The sequence below is a fragment of the Bombina bombina genome, chromosome 11 (genome assembly GCF_027579735.1).
Source record: "Bombina bombina isolate aBomBom1 chromosome 11, aBomBom1.pri, whole genome shotgun sequence".
Lineage (NCBI taxonomy): Eukaryota > Metazoa > Chordata > Amphibia > Anura > Bombinatoridae > Bombina > Bombina bombina.
Genome location: NC_069509.1, coordinates 63,886,678 through 63,905,511, shown reverse-complemented (window position 1 = coordinate 63,905,511; position 18,834 = coordinate 63,886,678). Strand labels below are relative to the sequence as shown.

The 18,834-nt window shown below is 37.4% G+C and overlaps 1 protein-coding gene across 1 annotated transcript in view; it reads right to left on the bottom strand.

Moving 5' to 3' along the window:
* Positions 1-5,974: 5,974 nt before the first annotated feature.
* LOC128641929 (uncharacterized) overlaps positions 5,975-18,834 on the bottom strand; it is a 175,339-nt gene continuing 162,479 nt past the window's right edge. Inside the window, exons 38-41 of the mRNA XM_053694524.1 lie at positions 16,187-16,320; positions 13,921-14,015; positions 10,527-10,761; positions 5,975-7,776 (exon numbers count right to left, since the gene is read on the bottom strand). Of these exons, the coding sequence (XP_053550499.1) occupies positions 7,712-7,776; positions 10,527-10,761; positions 13,921-14,015; positions 16,187-16,320 (529 nt within the window). The 3' untranslated portion in view covers positions 5,975-7,711. The remainder of the gene's footprint in view (positions 7,777-10,526; positions 10,762-13,920; positions 14,016-16,186; positions 16,321-18,834) is intronic.

The following is an 18,834-nucleotide window of genomic DNA, read 5'->3' as shown; positions in this document are numbered from 1 at the left end:
CCCATCTTAAAAAAAGCATCCCTGGAGGCCAGTTCCTCAGACTTCATAGGAACTGTTCCTCCAGGGAAAAATACTTGAAGCATGCAGCAGTAATGGAAGAAAATTTCATTGAGCGAGGCTATTCAAAAAAAGTGGTAAAGGAGGCCAAAAACAAGGCGGCACATATGAATAGGCACACCTTGCTATTTCCGAAAGTGAAGGATACAAAGTCCACAATTAGATTCATTACTGAATACAATTGTCAATGGAATAGCCTTAGGCAAATCCTTGTAAAGAATTGGAATACCTTGCTAAGTGACGAGAGTGTAGCCGGTGAGGTGGGTGACAATCCAGGATTGACAGCAAGAAGAGCTCCAAGCCTGCGTGATAGATTGGTGAGAAGCCAGTTTATATCACAACCTAAAAAACAAACCTGGCTTTCACAAAATAGACGTTTAGGGAATTACCCATTTGGCAAATGTGTGGCATGCAAATGTATGACAAAAACAAAATCCTTTACTGCGAATAGTGACAAAATCTATAAACTTAAACAGTTTACAAACTGCAACTCAGAGGGGGTTGTATATTTGCTTTCTTGCTCATGTCCCCGTTATTACATGGGAAAAAAACAAAAGAATGATCAAAGATCGAATAAATGAACATCGTGATGACATAAAAAATGTCAATCAAAAGTAATGTGGCTAAACACTTTGAAGAATTTCACACACAGAATCCTGATTCTCTCCAGTTCATTGGCATTGACAGAGGCATTGTTAATGGCAGAGGAGGTGACAACGACAAGACACTCCTTAGGAAAGAATGTAGATGGATATATACCTTGGGTACTCAGTATCCTAATGGTATGAATGATAAACTTGATATGTCCTGCTTCCTGTAAAATTAATGAAATAAATTTCCTTCTGACAATAACTAATACTAACTCTTTAACAGTGTATACATCCTTAACTACAGCATAATTTTTAGACTATAGCATATGGGTATTTAGAGTGAATAAATATGTTCTTGCTCTCCCTTCCCTTAGGCTTTCTTCTGGGATGTATTTTATTTATGCTGTGTATGAAGAGCATATGTAAGTGTCTTGTTGCGCGGACCAACATACATATTCCACATCGTTTTTAAATTGTAACTTAAGACTTGTAATTAATTACATATATATGATTCAATAACTGTGTATCTACCATGGTAAAGAGAGAACTGTTTTTGTACTGAGTAATAGCTACTAATTTTCACCTAACAAGGGGCGGTTGTACCTGTCCTGTATTAAAGAGCCTGTCTCTCATCCTAACTATACGCCCTGAAGAAGCCCCGCCTTTTTCACAAGTCGAGGGGGTGAAACGCGCGTCGGCATCAGCTGACCGGAATATGGGACGCATCGTACCTCCCACAATCCTGCTTGAATGTTGAGCGGTCTTTGATGCTGGTAAAGGAGCCTCGGAAAATTTCAAAGTTGTAAGCCCACCTGATTGTACAAGAGGAGCCAAGGTGGCTTCCAACGCAGCTTCCAACAGTCAGACCTGGAAACTGCAAGGTGCAGTATCTTACAATATCTTTGCCGACATGAAGACAGCTTAAAAATCTTGCTGACACCATACAGCTGCGGAAACTGCTTACGGGACGCAGCTCCCCACACTGCTCTTTAAAGCACTACAGGAGAACTGCCTATGAATCTCTTTATATTCTGATCGGCACTTTTGTGGCAAAGAATTCTCACTGGATGTCGCAAGGACAGTATAAGTATACATATGACCAGTGTCTTGATGTTATAACCGTCAGGTTATTGAATACGTATCTATATTAGGCTGCATTCTTTTCTAAATTCAGTGTGACTTATCCCCACAACTTAGATCCCATTACCTTACCTGCCCAGACAATTCCCTATCCATACTTACATAGGGGTCTGTGAGCAGCAGGGTGTAGTTGGGTGGATTATTTTGTCACCTCATGTACTAATGTTATGTCTTATCTTGTGACTCTTTATATAGCATGTTATATGTGAAACTTTTATTAATACTGCACTTTATAATGCTCAACGTTTAGAGTGTAGTTTTGGAAACCTAGATCCCCTTGTTCACCTGCCCAGGCTATATTCTCCGTCCATCTTGAGGGGGTCCTGAGAGCAGCTGAGTGTGGTTTCCTTAATTATACAACTACACCTAACTTTTATTGTGGTAATATTTTCTATGGTACCTTGCTTTACCTGACCGGACAGATTTTGTTCTTGTTATTAATGATAACACTTTATTACCTTGTATGATGGTTTAGGCTATGTTGGCCTGCGCTTAAACCTACTATTGTTCTGCCTATTCCACAGAGCATGAAATATGTCCTAGTAGTGAATTCTCTGTATCAATAAACTGATACTTTGTTTAATATAGAGTTGTGTATCCTTTTGCAAAAGAGTGCTGAATTCCCTGTCTTTTTGAAGTATAGTATCTTCTTAGCTTCTTTCTATTCTATATATGTTCTTGAAGGTATAGGGTATCATTGCACTGGGTCTTGGGGAAAAAAGTTTGAAGGACCCTGCTCTATCTGAATCATGAAAGAAAAAAAAATGGGTTTCATATCCCTTTAATTAGCATATTCTACCCTAGATGTCTGCATATGTGGACGCCAAACTAATTTTGACTTCCTTATAATACATTTGAATGCTCACAGATGCATTTTGTCTATGGTTTTAAGTCAGCAACTCTACAGTATGTACATATTTGTACTTGGCATTTTATAATCACTGTTTTATTTAACTATATTTAATATAAAGAGAATTCTCTATCACTGTGAACATGCTAATGTTTTTTATCACAAGCTTTAGCTTGCCCATTTGTGTTTTCTGAATTTTTCTAATTGGTCATCAAAGGGACAGTCTCTAGACCTGACCAGGGGTCCATTTTCTGAACATCGATCATAAAAACACACACACTCTAAGAAGCTTTCTTTAAGATGCAGCAAATAAAAAAATATTTTGAAATTGACACTAAACAACATTTTGTCTAAACGTATTTAAAACACATTAACATCTTGTTTGCTGCAATTGTATTTCAACAGCTAAATTTCACCCACCACTTGCCATATTTAGAGAAACCAATCTGGGCTCCATTCTGAAGACAATGGTATGCATAGTCATAGTCATCAGGGAAATTATATGTAGCAGGGTTTGCCTTGAGATGTGTGTATATTAAAAATGTGTTTTATTACAGATAAACATTTTTAATTAAAATCTCACATAGTTTACTGTCCCTCTTAATGTCTCTTTATTTTTGAGATTGCAATCTTTTACACACCCTTGGTCCTGATCTCATAGCTTAAAAGGGACATTATACACTAGATTTTTCATTGCATAAATGTGTTGTAGATGATCCATTTATATAGCCCATCTGAGGTTGTTTTTGTATAAACATACAGTTTTGCTTATTTTTAAATAACTGTGCTGATTTTCAGATTCCTAACCAAGCTCCAACGTTTTAGGTGTATACTGATGTATACAGACTTCACATTGCTTCTGTTTGTAAAATTGGGTCTATTGATATGCAAGGGATGGGGGAGGGTCTGCTATCAGCCCCTTTCAGTGGGTGTTCCAGACTAATCTCATCAACAGAGCTAAATTGGGAGCTTCTAAGTAAGTTTTTAAAAGGTTTTAAACTGGATTTTTATATCAGTAGCTTTGCATATTCTTCTTTAACCCCTTAACGACTGAGGACGTGCAGGGTACGTCCTCAGAAAAAAGGCAGTTAATGCCTGAGAACGTACCCTGCACGTCCTCAGTGTGGAAAGCAGCTGGAAGCGATCCTGCTCGCTTCCAGCTGCTTTCCGGTTATTGCACTCTATGGCCCTCTCTGCACCGGAGATCGGTGGCTACCTGCGTTAGTGGGTGGGAGCCGGACCGGGAGGCGGGTGGCGGCCATCGATGGCCCTGTGGAAGTGAAGGGGGGCGGGATCGTGGGCGGCTGGGGGCGCGCACGGGCGCACGCGCGTGCACGGGAGGGTGGGGGCGGGCGCGTGCACGGGGAGGGAGCGGGTGGGAACCGCTACACTGCAGAAAATGTGCAAATAAAAAAGATTAAAAAATCGAAAAATAAAATAATCAGCAAAGTGGTGGGGGTTTGTCTGTGGGTGGGGGGGGGGAAGCTACACTACAGAAAAAAAAAAACAAAGAAAAAAAAAACACTTTTTATTGTAAACTGGGTACTGGCAGACAGATGGCCCCCAATAAGGCAGAGGGGAGGGTTAGAGAGCGGTTTTGGGGGGGATCAGGGAGGTTGGGGGCTAAGGGGGGGGATCCTACACAGTAGCATATGTAAATATGCTAAAAAAAAAATTTCATTTTTTTTTTAAAACCCTTTTATGTTAGTACTGGCAGACTTTCTGCCAGTACTTAAGATGGCGGGGACAATTGTGGGGTGGGGGAGGGAAGGGAGCTGTTTGGGAGGGATCAGGGGGTGGGATGTGTCAGATGGGAGGCTGATCTCTACACTAAAGCTAAAATTAACCCTGCAAGCTCACTACAAACTCCCTAATTAACCCTTTCACTGCTAGCCATAATACACGTGTGAGGCGCAACAGGATTTAGTGGCCTTCTAATTACCAGAAAGCAACGCCAAAGTCATATATGTCTGCTATTTCTGAACAAAGGGGATCCCAGACAAGCATTTACAACCATTTGTGCCATAATTGCACAAGCTGTTTGTAAATGATTTCAGTGAGAAACCTAAAATTGTGAAAAATTTTAAGTTTTTTTTAATTTGATCGCATTTGGCGGTGAAATGGTGGCATGAAATATACCAAAATGTGCCTAGATCAATACTTGGGGTTGTCTACTACACTACACTAAAGCTAAAATTAACCCTACAAGCTCCCTAAAAGCTCCCTAATTAACCCCTTAACTGCTGGGCATGATACACTTGTGGTGCGCAGTGGCATTTAGCGGCCTTCTAATTACCAAAAAGCAACGCCAAAGCCATATATGTGTGCTATTTCTGAACAAAGGGGATCCCAGAGAAGAATTTACAACCATTTATGCCATAATTGCACAAGTTGTTTGTAAATAATTTCAGTGAGAAACCTAAAGTTTGTGAAAAAATTTGTGAAAAAGTGAACAATTTTTTGTATTTGATCGCATTTGGCGGTGAAATGGTGGCATGAAATATACCAAAATTGGCCTAGATCAATACTTTGGGATGTCTACTAAAAAAAAATATATAAATGTCAAGGGATATTCAGGTATTCCTGAAAGATATCAGTGTTCTAATGTAACTAGCGCTAATTTTGGAAAAAAATGGTTTGGAAATAGCAAAGTGCTACTTGTATTTATGGCCCTATAACTTGCAAAAAAAGCAAAGAACATGTAAACATTGGGTATTTCTAAACTCAGGACAAAATTTAGAAACTATTTAGCATGGGTGTTTTTTGGTGGTTTTAGATATGTAACAGATTTTGGGGGTCAAAGTTAGAAAAAGTGTGTTTTTTTCCATTTTTCCTCATATTTTATCATTTTTTTTATAGTAAATTATAAGATATGATGAAAATAATGGTATCTTTAGAAATTCCATTTAATGGCGAGAAAAACGGTATATAATATGTGTGGGTACAGTAAATGAGTAAGAAGAAAATTACAGCTAAACACAAACACCGCAAAAATGTAAAAATAGCCTTGGTCCCAAACGGACAGAAAATGGAAAAGTGCTCTGGTCACTAAGGGGTTAAAGTGGTGTCTATTACATACGGTTAAATGAAAATTGGTGTATACTGCCCCTTTAAGATAAAGACATTTGATGCATATCCATTATAAAATCAATTTGTAAAAGTAGAGCGCTACCTACAAAAAAAAACTTTAAAACAACCAAAAAATATAAATGGGATTGTTTATTTTTATTTTTTTAAACTATATGATGACTTGAAATATTATAGATTACATTATATATGTTACAGTGTCCCTTTAATTTATTGTATAAAATAAGAAGAGTAATCCAAGCACAACCAATTTAGATTTTACCTTAATTTTATTATACATTTGAATATACTCGGTACAAATATAATGTGTATGAAAACATTCTATTTAATAAACAAAAATAAACTTGGCCTCCCAAAACAGGACTGCTGCCCTCTTGTCATTGGCCAAAAGCAAATGATGCATGTGCAAGGCCTGATCACATGACACATTCATTAACCATAGCATACATATATGCATTTTGGTGATTAGTCTTGAAAGAGGATTTCCGGCATCATCTTCTACTAATAAGTGTCTATAGCAAAAAGCAACTAAATTGCATATTCATCTTAAATTACACAGTCTATATATAACCTGTGTTATTCAACAGTAATTAAGAAATATGATTACTTTCTTGTTTCTATACTTCAAGGACAGAGGAATAAAGCAGAATATAGGCTTTATCTACAATATCTGTAGATACATTTTTTAAGATGGTAAGTACTGGGCAGGTCTATAAATTTAAAAATGTCAACCTTCAATTGATTATAAATACTGTAATTACAGGTCATTAAATAACAGATAATTCATAGACATAATATAAAAGATCGCTGGTACTTCAGGTTTTGTGGGTGCAGTATTTTGGGACATATTTGTATTGGCAGTATCATTAATTAAAATAAGAACATTAATTACAATTACACAGTGATCCCATAACACATCAAGCAAGATCCATCTTTTTTTTTTTTTTTAACTAATCTGATGATCTTTTTTGTTGGACTGTAATCCAGTTTGAGAAATTCATATTCTGAGTTAAAGGATTACTTTCTGTTATAATTTTTAAGCTAAACAACTAACATATTAAAGTTAATAAACATTAATTAAAACCTACTGACCTATATTTTCTCCAAAACAAAGTTTCATAACGTTCTAAAAGTTATATCTTTTATTCGCCGATGATGTCACGTTATCCTGCCCACTATTTTCAGCACTGAGTGTTCAAAATACTTAAACCAATAACTTTGTGTTTAAAGCGCCATTTTGAAACCTAGGTATTGTAAACGGATTGGTACAGAGCAAAGGATACCCACGGAGTGGGTTTGGAAAACAATTAAATTTGTAGACAAGATTTCTGATATACGGTAGAGATATGTTAATGAAATGTTATTGATAAAAAGCGTATTTGGGGTAGTTAGTTAGTAACAGGCATAGAAAATATTTACTTACAGTGGCCCTTTAATGGGGGACTCTCCGTTCAGTAGCCTCAGTGAGTAAAACTGTGAATCTGGGCACCGAGGCAAATGGGAGACACTAATATCCAAGGCTTGACTTTTAGTAAATTTCATATAAAACATTAAATTGAGAAATAAACACAAACTATAGATATTAACAACCCCACTTCACTTATGGTCACGCTATTGCCCACATATGTAACAACGCATTTTTCTTTATCATAAACCAATTTGAGGAATTCTATTTCTAGTTTTGTATTGTTTGTTTTTTTCCAAAAATAAAAGAAATAACTAGTAAAAAAAATCAGAAGTTTTACAATTGGCACAAATGAGAACAGATGACTATTTTTCCCTAAATGAAATACAACCTACAATCATACGACCAATGTACTCAAACATGTTTTGTAGACCAAATAAAAACATCTTAAGTTCTCTTGTGGTTGTAAATAGAGTTTATAGGTTAGATACCCCAATTTCTAAAACATAAACCAACGAAAAATATTGGACTTTTGCAGGGTCTTGAATCCAAATTCAATCAATTGCGTTGAAGGTTTTGAGCTCAGACAACTAGCATCATCATGAGGACACAGATGAAAGAACAGCAGGAAACAACTGATGCAGAACCTGTAAAAAAAATGTAAAATGTAATTAGAAAGAGTGTACTGCAACTTATATCTGATATATTTTTAGAACAACTCATTTCTAGCTATAGGTCAGGGGCGCGCAAATCTTTTTTTTTACAGTCGTTCTCTAACTGCGCTGAAAGCAAAAAATATTATTGTGACCAAATTAGCACGCATATTACGAGTTGAAACTAAAAAGTTAAAGCAAGCAAAAGACTGAAGTGGACTAACTTCAGAACTATAACTATATGCAGCCATATAGTGCTCCACACACATGCACGCTGCTGAGCTTATGCCCCTGCTTTTTAACAAATATACCAAGAAAACAAAGACAGTTTGGTAAGAGAAATAAATTAGAAACTTTTCTAATGACAAAGTGAGTCGACGGATCAATTACTGTTGGAAATATCACTACTGACCAGCAGGAGGAGGCAAAGAGCACCACAGCAGAGCTGTTAAGTATCACTTCCCTTCCCACAAACCCCAGTCATTCTCTTTGCCTCTAGTACAAGGAGGAGGTGAAGTAATTAGGAGTCTGATAAAGATTCTTCTATCAAGATTTTTTTGCTTTGAAGCTAGAGCTCGCTCGCCCTGATCTTCCATCACAGTTTGGGTATCGCCATACTCCATGTTAGTCTCTTCAGTAGGACAGTGGTGACTTTAATGTTAGGAACTTGTAAAATGGGCCTTACTGAGTTTTCCTGACATGATGCTGCCCTGTTATAGTAAGCCTGAGTAAGTTTACTCTCTTTCTTTGTTTCACAGGTCTCTGTGAGGAGCGGCATCCTCTCAATCCGGGTGAGCTGTCCTCTTGCTGGACAGCTAGATGCAGGTAAGTGCTGGTCTTCTATGTTTGGGGTACATGCACTTCTGATGTTAGCTTATACTGCATATTTTCTGGGACACATATATATCCTGTGGCAGGATATCATACGCAGAACGCAGGCACTCGTGATGAATTAAGAGACTACGGAACTTAGTTCAGAGGTTTATTGTTCCCAATAATCCTTGTGGTGATTTAACACAGTGGGTATGAGAATTTTAAGGAATATTCCTTATGGCACCCGGCTCCTAGCTTAAGTATCGTATATGTAAGGGTAGAGAGTAATGTTCACGCCTTTAATAAGTGTTGCAGCACTTTGCAATTTTTACTGTCCTAGAGGTTCAAGAAACGCTTAGGTTTCTTATGTGGTCAGCGGGTGTTGCTGAATTTTCTATTAGGCTAGAGAGATGCGCAGCTGAATTAGTTGTGCGCTATTTCTATTGGGTAAATTTGTTCCTGCCCTAATCTTCTCACTGTATGGCGGATTGTTTTCCTATCGGAACGAGGTGCCTGAACAGGACACGCCTTCCTTTTGGTTCTCCGTCAGAACTGAGTTATTTGCCGAAGATGCAAAGCTGTGCTTTTAATTGTGTTAAGCTGCTGGTTTACTGGGTAGAAACGCCACAATTTTAAAACTGAATTTTTGCAGGCTGACAATGTAAATCAGACTAATAGTCCCAGAGGACACGGTCTGGGGTACCTTTCAATAATAATAGTAATATTTATTGTAGTGCAGGGATTACCCTCCCACCTCCCAGATTCCTCCCAAGCAACAATCTTCCCCATCCCGCACTGGTCACCACCATCTGCCATTACCCAGTTTTGGAACGTTTTAACTTTTTTCTATATTTTTATGTTTCTGTAGTGTAGGGATCTCTCCCAAACAGCTCTGTAACCCTCCTACCACCATCGTAAGTACTGGAAGTATCCTGGGTAGTTTTTTTTTTTAATTAATTTATTTGTGTAGTGTAGGGATCCTCCCTCTCCACCTCCCTGCTCCAAGCAATCACCTTTCTGTGGAGTAGGGACCCACCCCAAACTAGCCAGCGGTTTTTCTGTAGTTTAGGGACCCATTTCTCCCTTCTCCCTTTACATATCCTTTATTGTAGAATAGGTTCTCACCCTTCCCTGCTCCCTCCCGCAAAGGACCTTCCACCAACCTCTTCCTTCCCTCCCACACAACAGCACTGAAACAGATATTTAAACTGTTTGTGTCACTGTCAGCATTGGTGATCTGGCTTCAAATAGTAAGGGAGCATATTTCAGGAATGACAATTTTGCATACATATAAATGGGCATCATGAATGATGTTAAAATATTTTTTTATACGGAATTAAAAGCTAATAAAAGAAATGATGTTTATAGTAACAATGTTTGATGGGTTCACCAGAGTTAAAGGGACAGTCTACTCCAGAATTTGTATTATTTAAAAAGATAGATGATCTCTTTATTACCCATTCCCCAGTTTTGCATAACCAACACTATTATAGAAATATACTTTTTACCTCTGATTACCCTGTATCTAAGCCTCTGCAGACTTCCCCCTTATTTCAGTTCTTTTCACTAACTTGCATTTTAGTCAATCAGTGCCCTCTAAAAAGTAAGTAACGCCCTCTAGCTGTGAAAAACTGTCAAATGCATTCAGTTAAGAGGCAGCCTTCAATGTCTTAGAAATTAGCATATGTGCCTACCTAGGTTTGGTTTTCAACTAAGAATATAAAGAGAACAAAGCAACTTTGATGATAAAAGTAAATTGGAAAATTGTTTAAAATTGCATGCCATATGAAAATCATGAACGTTTCATTTTGACTAAACTGTCTTTTTTAAGAGACATGCCAGACAGCAATTATATATGGTAAAACATTTGTGCTTGGAAAATGGTTTAGTAAAAGCTGTTTAAATTGCATGGAAAATTTGTTTTTACTTACTTGTCACTAAAGGAACATTGTTAATTCCAGAAGGCAATGTGCGTGTACTTATTGTACTTTTTGTTGTAGAAGTTGTAGTATCAGCCCGACCTCCAGTGAGACCTACACCCAGTGTGTTCAGGTCCGATTGTGTTTGGGCCCTCGCCCATGAGCTTACAACTGTGGTGTTCTCGTTGTCTTTCAGATCTGCCACATTAATTCCAAGTAAACCCTTTAAATCACTGACGGATAAATTCTGTAGAAACAGTAGTGGATAAGTTAAGGGGATACTAAACCCACATTTTTTCTTTCATGATTCAGATAGAGCAGTCACTTTTAAGCAACTTTCTAATTTACTCCTATTATCAATTTATCTTCATTCTCTTGGTATCTTTATTTGAAAAAGCAGGAATGTAAAGCTCATTTTCGGTTGAGCACCTGGATTTTGCTTGCTTAGTGGTGGCTAAATGTAGCCCCCAATCGGCAAGCGCTATCCAGGGTGCTGAACCAAATATGGGCCAGCTCCTAAGCTTTCATTCATGCTTTTTCAAATAAAGATACCAAGAGAACAAAGAAAAATTGATTATAGGAGTAAATTAGAAAGTTGCTTAAATTGTTGCTCTATCTGAATCATTTTAAATGAACACAAATCTCTTGTGATCTGAGAACTAAAATCTAATTTATATGCAGCAAAATCCTAACATAAAAATGTAAGAAAAAATACTCCAGTTTTTCCCATTTATTGATCACCTTCATCTATTCTTTAATTGTTGTGTGTCAGTAATAAATTTATTGCTGGAAAGCAGAGCTAAAACTGCTACATTACACTCTGGTAGAAATCTCAATATTGATTTATACATTTTACAACTCGTAACCCCTTAAAGATAAATGAAACTACATATATATATATTTTTTTTTAACAATTCATTTTTAATTTTGTCTTAAAATATATTACGACTTGGCTGCATTCTTGGTGAAGGTGAATGTTTACCTTTCCCCTTATCCTCAGTTACCCGTCTCTGAGTCTTTTATTTTCTTTTTAAATGACCTTAGGAAAGTTGTTGGGTACGGACAATCATAGGTCAAATCCATCAATATCTAGTTTGGGTTGTATGGGCTGTGGTTGACCTCCAAAAGTCTCTAAATCATCTGCTTCTATCATCTACCTGTCTATCTCTTTGTCTATATCATCTGTCCACCCATCATCTGTTTAAGTCACCTGTCTTAAAGCCCAATGACATTCAGGGGCAATGGCTGCAAAGGAAAGGCACATACATAACAAGATAATACTCAAAAAAAGTCTCTAAAGACTTTTGTGTGACTTCTCTCCATGCCAGCAAGGCTTTTATTATTAGACCCTTAGTCATCTGTTAACATCATCTGTCTCTCTATATATCTGTCTATACAGGGAGCGCAGAATTATTAGGCAAGTTGTTTTTTTGAGGATTAATTTTATTATTGAACAACAACCATGTTCTCAATGAACCCAAAAAACTCATTAAAAGTAGTTTTTAGTTTGTTTTTAGTTATAGCTATTTTAGGGGGATATCTGTGTGTGCAGGTGACTATTACTGTGCATAATTATTAGGCAACTTATCAAAAAACAAATAAATTTTCCCATTTCAATTATTTATTTTTACCAGTGAAACCAATATAACATCTCAACATTCACAAATATACATTTCTGACATTCAAAAACAAAACAAAAACAAATCAGTGACCAATATAGCCACCTTTCTTTGCAAGGACACTCAAAAGCCTGCCATCCATGGATTCTGTCAGTGTTTTGATCTGTTCACCATCAACATTGCGTGCAGCAGCAACCACAGCCTTCCAGACACTGTTCAGAGAGGTGTACTGTTTTCCCTCCTTGTAAATCTCACATTTGATGATGGACCACAGGTTCTCAATGGGGTTCAGATCAGGTGAACAAGGAGGCCATGTCATTAGATTTTCTTCTTTTATACCCTTTCTTGCCAGCCACGCTGTGGAGTACTTGGACGCGTGTGATGGAGCATTGTCCTGCATGAAAATCATGTTTTTCTTGAAGGATGCAGACTTCTTCCTGTACCACTGCTTGAAGAAGGTGTCTTCCAGAAACTGGCAGTAGGACTGGGAGTTGAGCTTGACTCCATCCTCAACCCGAAAAGGCCCCACAAGCTCATCTTTGATGATACCAGCCCAAACCAGTACTCCACCTCCACCTTGCTGGCGTCTGAGTCGGACTGGAGCTCTCTGCCCTTTACCAATCCAGCCACGGGCCCATCCATCTGGCCCATCAAGACTCACTCTCATTTCATCAGTCCATAAAACCTTAGAAAAATCAGTCTTGAGATATTTCTTGGCCCAGTCTTGACGTTTCAGCTTGTGTGTCTTGTTCAGTGGTGGTCGTCTTTCAGCCTTTCTTACCTTGGCCATGTCTCTGAGTATTGCACACCTTGTGCTTTTGGGCACTCCAGTGATGTTGCAGCTCTGAAATATGTCCAAACTGGTGGCAAGTGGCATCTTGGCAGCTGCACGCTTGACTTTTCTCAGTTCATGGGCAGTTATTTTGCGCCTTGGTTTTTCCACACGCTTCTTGCGACCCTGTTGACTATTTTGAATGAAATGCTTGATTGTTCGATGATCACGCTTCAGAAGCTTTGCAATTTTAAGAGTGCTGCATCCCTCTGCAAGATATCTCACTATTTTTGACTTTTCTGAGCTTGTCAAGTCCTTCTTTTGACCCATTTTGCCAAAAGGAAAGGAAGTTGCCTAATAATTATGCACACCTGATATAGGGTGTTGATGTCATTAGACCACACCCCTTCTCATTACAGAGATGCACATCACCTAATATGCTTAATTGGTAGTAGGCTTTCGAGCCTATACAGCTTGGAGTAAGACAACATGCATAAAGAGGATGATGTGGTCAAAATACTAATTTGCCTAATAATTCTGCACTCCCTGTAGTATCTCTATGTCATCTGTTTGTTTGTATATAATATTACCAATCTTTCTATCGTCATCTTTCTATCATCATATGTTTGCCTAGATCATGTTTATATGTCTATATTGTCTATTATCTGTCACTGTCTGACAGTTTATTAAATTACATGTCATTGTCCCCATAGAATGATCATAGTTGATGAATGTTTAACGCTTATTCAAATTTGTAGCACTATGAAAAATCTTAATCACCACATTGCCTCCTGTTCAGCTAACAAGACAACAATGTGTAAGATAAGGCAGTGTTTGAAGTAACCTTTCTGTGAAGGTTAGTCATGTGTTCAGCGGATTCATAGAACCCTATCTTAATACTGCACACAATATACAGTATGTGCCTATGACATGCTCACGTCATATCTAATCAGAATGAAAACACATTAAATTGCAACTGATTTGAAAGAGATGATATAGTGAACTTTGCACTTACCATGATAGATTCTGAGTTCAAATTGAGAAATGTTCCAATATCCATGTTAATATTATTAGGTGAAAGCGACTTCAGATCGCTAGCTAGAGCCCCACCTAAAAAATCATACAGATTTCAATCAGTAGTCCAATTATACAACGATATGTTATTTTTTCAGTTAAAGGGATACTAAACCCAACTCCTATTATCAATTTTTCTTCAATAAGGAACCGGGCCATTTTTGGTTCAGCACACGGGATAGCGCTTGCTGATTGGTGGCTACATTTAGCCACCAATCAGCAAGCGCCACCCAAGTGCTGAAAACAAAAATGGGCCCGGCTCCTAAGCTTACATGCTTGCTTTTCAAATAAAGATAGCAAGAGAATGAAGATACATTGATAATAGGAGTAAATTAGAAAGTTGCTTAAAATTGCATGCTCTATCTGACTCATGAAAGAAAAAAAAATTGCTTTTAGTATCCCTTTAAATAATATGGGTGCAAATAACTAGCCAGTGTAACAGTAGACAGCACGAATGAGACTCATTACAGTGTAAGGCTAGATTATAACTGCCTCATTTTATTATTATTATTATTATTATTATCGGTTATTTGTAGAGCGCCAACAGATTCTGCAGCGCTATATTGGTGTGTATGAGGATGTGGTGTTCTTTGATAAAAAAAATTGTGTTAAAGATCATACTATGTAGTTGTTAAACTAAGCACTAAGTGATATATGATACAAGTAGATATAATAATACAATCAAAGCGAAACAAACATTCTCTAACGTGACACAAATAATCGTACAGTATATGTGCGATAGCGAGATGAGCAATGAGTGCTCTAGGGTGGCAACTACGGTGTCTCGTAATAAGTTTTTGTTGAAGAAATATGTAAGATCACACACACACACATATATATATATTTCTCTATATGAACAGGTCACTTAGTATTTGCAGACTTACAACTTAATGTATTATCATACTACAAATATTAACATGATAATATGGGCGTAAATATGTTGCGAGTCTAACAGCCTATATACGAATGAGATGCGTCTGCACATAGGGTCAAAGGACACTGTCGAATCATTAGTGCATATGAGGGAGTGGCGTTTTTTTTTTATTTGATTGGTAAATGTATAGTATTTAAAAGCCTAGAGGACAGGGCTTTATATCGGATTTGACAAAGCTGCATACAGCGAAACACGCGTCAGTGCGCTTAATTATGTTTTATGAATGTTTTTAAAGTCTTTTTATAATAAAGGTTACATTTTATGTTTTTTCAGCTCTGATTATAGACATATATGTGGGAGGATATAATTTATGCCTGTTATACTTATAGTTTCCAAATATTCTTACTTTAGCTGCCTCTCCTTTAGAGTCAGTTGTGTGTAGTAACATCATACAGAATTACATAATTTTGTGATTCCTTATCAATGATTTTTTTAACCATTAAAGGGAAATGAAACCCAGAATTTTTCTTTCATGGTTCAGATAGAACAAACAATTTTAATTTACCTCTATTACCAAATTTACTTTATTCTCTTGGTAACCTTTGTTGAAAAGCATACCTAGGTAAACTCAACAGCAGTAAAGCATAACTGGGTGCTAGCTGCTGATTGGTGGCTGTACATATATGCTGCTTGTCATTGGCTCACCAGAGGTGCTCAGTTAGCTCCCAACTGCTGCTCTTCCAACAAAGGATACCAAAAGAATTATGAAAATGTCATATTAGAAGTAATTCTATTATGTTTAAAATTGTCTATGTTTAAAATTGTATACCATGACTGAATCAAGAGAAACATTATGGCTTTTGTGTCCCTTAAAGGGACACTAAACCCTTCATACACCTCCCCTCCCTCTAATTATGGGTGCCGCCATCTTGGAACGTAGGTTTCACTGTTGGTACCTGAAGGAGAGTTGTTTCACATGTGCAAACACATTGGCACTGGAATGCATTAAAAGCTAGATTTTAACATGGCGGCAGCCACAACTAGAGGGAGACGGGAACAAATGGATATAGGATAATAGTTCCCCGAGCCAAATCCATAGTGAACAAACAGTCACAGATCTCAAACCAAAATCACTTCCACAAGTTATTAAATGTCCCTCACCTAGAAGAACATCCACCAAGAGGACAAGCCTCTCTCCCAGGGTGGAACCCACTGAGAAACCTCCAAAGTGTAACCAGGAAAGATAACATAAAGGAAACTTTTTCTACCCACACAATTATATTTTGTAACAGCATTCAAAAAATTTCATTTTTGTTATAATGTGGTTTCTCACCAAGGTATGGTTGTTTGAGAGTGTAGTAGGGTTTTGCGTCACTGGCGTAGCTCTGGAAGGATGAATTTGCTATAAGGTATAAAGCATTCTTCAAGGTTTGATTACAGGAGGAGATGATCAGGGCTTGAGATGAACTGAAAACACAAACAAAATTGTTAAATGGATTTTAAACTTTAGTTGTAACCACCTTAGCATACACATCACCCACTCAAGCTTTTGAATTGCACAAAACATCCTCATGACTTCAGAAACTGTCCGTAAGGGTCTCAGGGTCTCACCTAAGCGTAGTAGGGGCTGCACTAATCCTAAACTGTGTATCAGAGTCCATGGTCAAGCTATTAGGACTGTTAGCACAGCTGGGGCCTAGGGCTGCACTGAAAAGAGAAGGCTTAGTACTGGGGTTAGCAAAGGGTATATTATGGGCATATCGGTACTTGAAGAGGTTCTGGAAGGATGAGCTATGTTTAGTGCACAAGAACTGCAAGCTTCTTCCTTTACTATATCTGTGCTAAAGGTAGCACTATTTGTGACCTGGATGTCGGTAGTGACCCTGCAGTTGTTTTGGCCCCAAGACGTATGGGGAGGTGTTAAAATGCTCCTGTTGACATCAGTCTGGTGCTTGGTTATTCTATTTCTGGTGTTCTTCTCTCTGCATTGCTTTACTGGTTTTGAAATCTGCTTATGTCTTGATTTACGCCTCAAGCCTCATCTTTGTCCTGATCTAAGGACTGATTTATTGGCCACTGACCCCTGGAAAAGAACATTTAAAGGGACAGTCTACACCAGAATTTTTATTGTTTTAAAAGATAGATAATTCCTTTATTACCCATTTCCCAGTTTTGCATAACCAACACAGTTATATTAATATACTTTTAACCTCTGTGATTATCTTGTATCTAAGCCTCTGCAAACTGCCCCTTTTTTTCAGTTCTTTTGACAGACTTGCAGTCTAGCCAATCAGTGCCTGCTCCCAGATTACTTCACGTGCACAAGCACAGTGTTATCTATATGAAATACGTGAACTAACACCCTCTAGTGGTGAAAAACTGTTAAAATGCAATCTGAAAGAGGTGGGCTTCAAGGTCTAAGAAATTAGCATATGAACCTCCTAGGTTAAGCTTTCAACTAAGAATACCAAGAGAACAAAGCAAAATTGGTGATAAAAGTAAATTGGAAAATTGTTTAAAATGACATGCTCTATCTGAATCATGAAATTTTATTTTGGCCTAGACTGTCCCTTTAATTATCCTTTGCCTGCTCCCTTAGCTGTGACGTTTGGTTCCTGACAGATACCCTAGTATTGAATTTTGCTACTGACTACTGTCTTGGTTTAACCCTGTGTGCTGACATCTGGTTCTGCTTAGCAGGTGGAAACCTTGGCTTGATCCTGACTTCTGTATAATTTTTATCTCCTGCAAGCTTAGTTCCAAACAAAGTGAATCTCTTACTACTACCCTATGAACTGGAATGTTACACTTTTAAATAAATATTTTTGCAACAACATTTCCTGTGGTCAAAGATTGTTTTTAGGTAAGTCCAAGGAAGGAGGTGGTAGTTTCACAATGTGAGTGACACCTGTCTCTTTCACCAGCATTCTGCCTTAATAAACCATGTCAATCACACTATCACAGTAGCCTTGTGTTCTCTTAAGGTGGATTATTTGTGTTGCTGTTCATAACAAGCAAATAGCATAATATTGAAGCCGTTCCTATCTACAAAAACATACCTTGCCAGCTACAGAAAAGCCTCTTTAATTTAACAGTTTTAACCCCAGAACTAATTAACTAAATGTTGTTCTTGCATGCATTCATTTCATTCTTTTTTTCACTAAAGTGCAGTTTGTTTATTGTTTTTGGACAAATGTAATGAATGTGAAAACCAAATATTTTATTCCATATTCATCAGAAAACAAACGCACGTCTAATATTTAATGTTGATCATCATTATTTAAGTCTATAAGAGTCAACATCTAATTGCTATTTTCACTATTTTGCGTATTTTTTTTCTTTTTTAAATCAAATGTCCCATTCAAAATAGGGAGATACATATTTGTTGCACATATTCAGGACAGCCTAATGGGTCCAACATTCATTGTTTGAAAGGGACCTGGAAGTCAAAATGAAAGTTTGATGAATAAAGTTGCTATATAATTGTACACAATCTTTCTAATTTACTTTCCTTTAAAGCATACTGAGGCAGATTCAGGAGCATGCATGTCTCTTGAGTACTATATGTATAACATTGTTACAACGATTGCTATCAAAGTCCTCAGAACACGTGCACACTTCTAAGCCTACTTTGGTATGCCCTCATTAAAAAAGAGCTAAAAGAGGATACTGAGAGAAAAGGGGTCAATTTGAAGTAAATTAGAAAAAAAAATTAAAATGGTATGCTCTGTCTGAATTATAAAATTATAATTTTTGCTTCCCTGCTCTTTTAAACAAATATTCTGAGAATATTTATATACATTTGGTGTAAAAGGGAAGTGACTACAAGGTATAAATGTGTTGCTGCCCTGTACTGGTCATGACCCATAGTTTGAAGAGACCTAGACTAGGTGTAAACCTTTTCTTCCTGTTCATCATTACATAAAGTCTGAGTTAATCCGTACTATGGTGTAATATAGATCTACAGGTGTTCAGCAAATT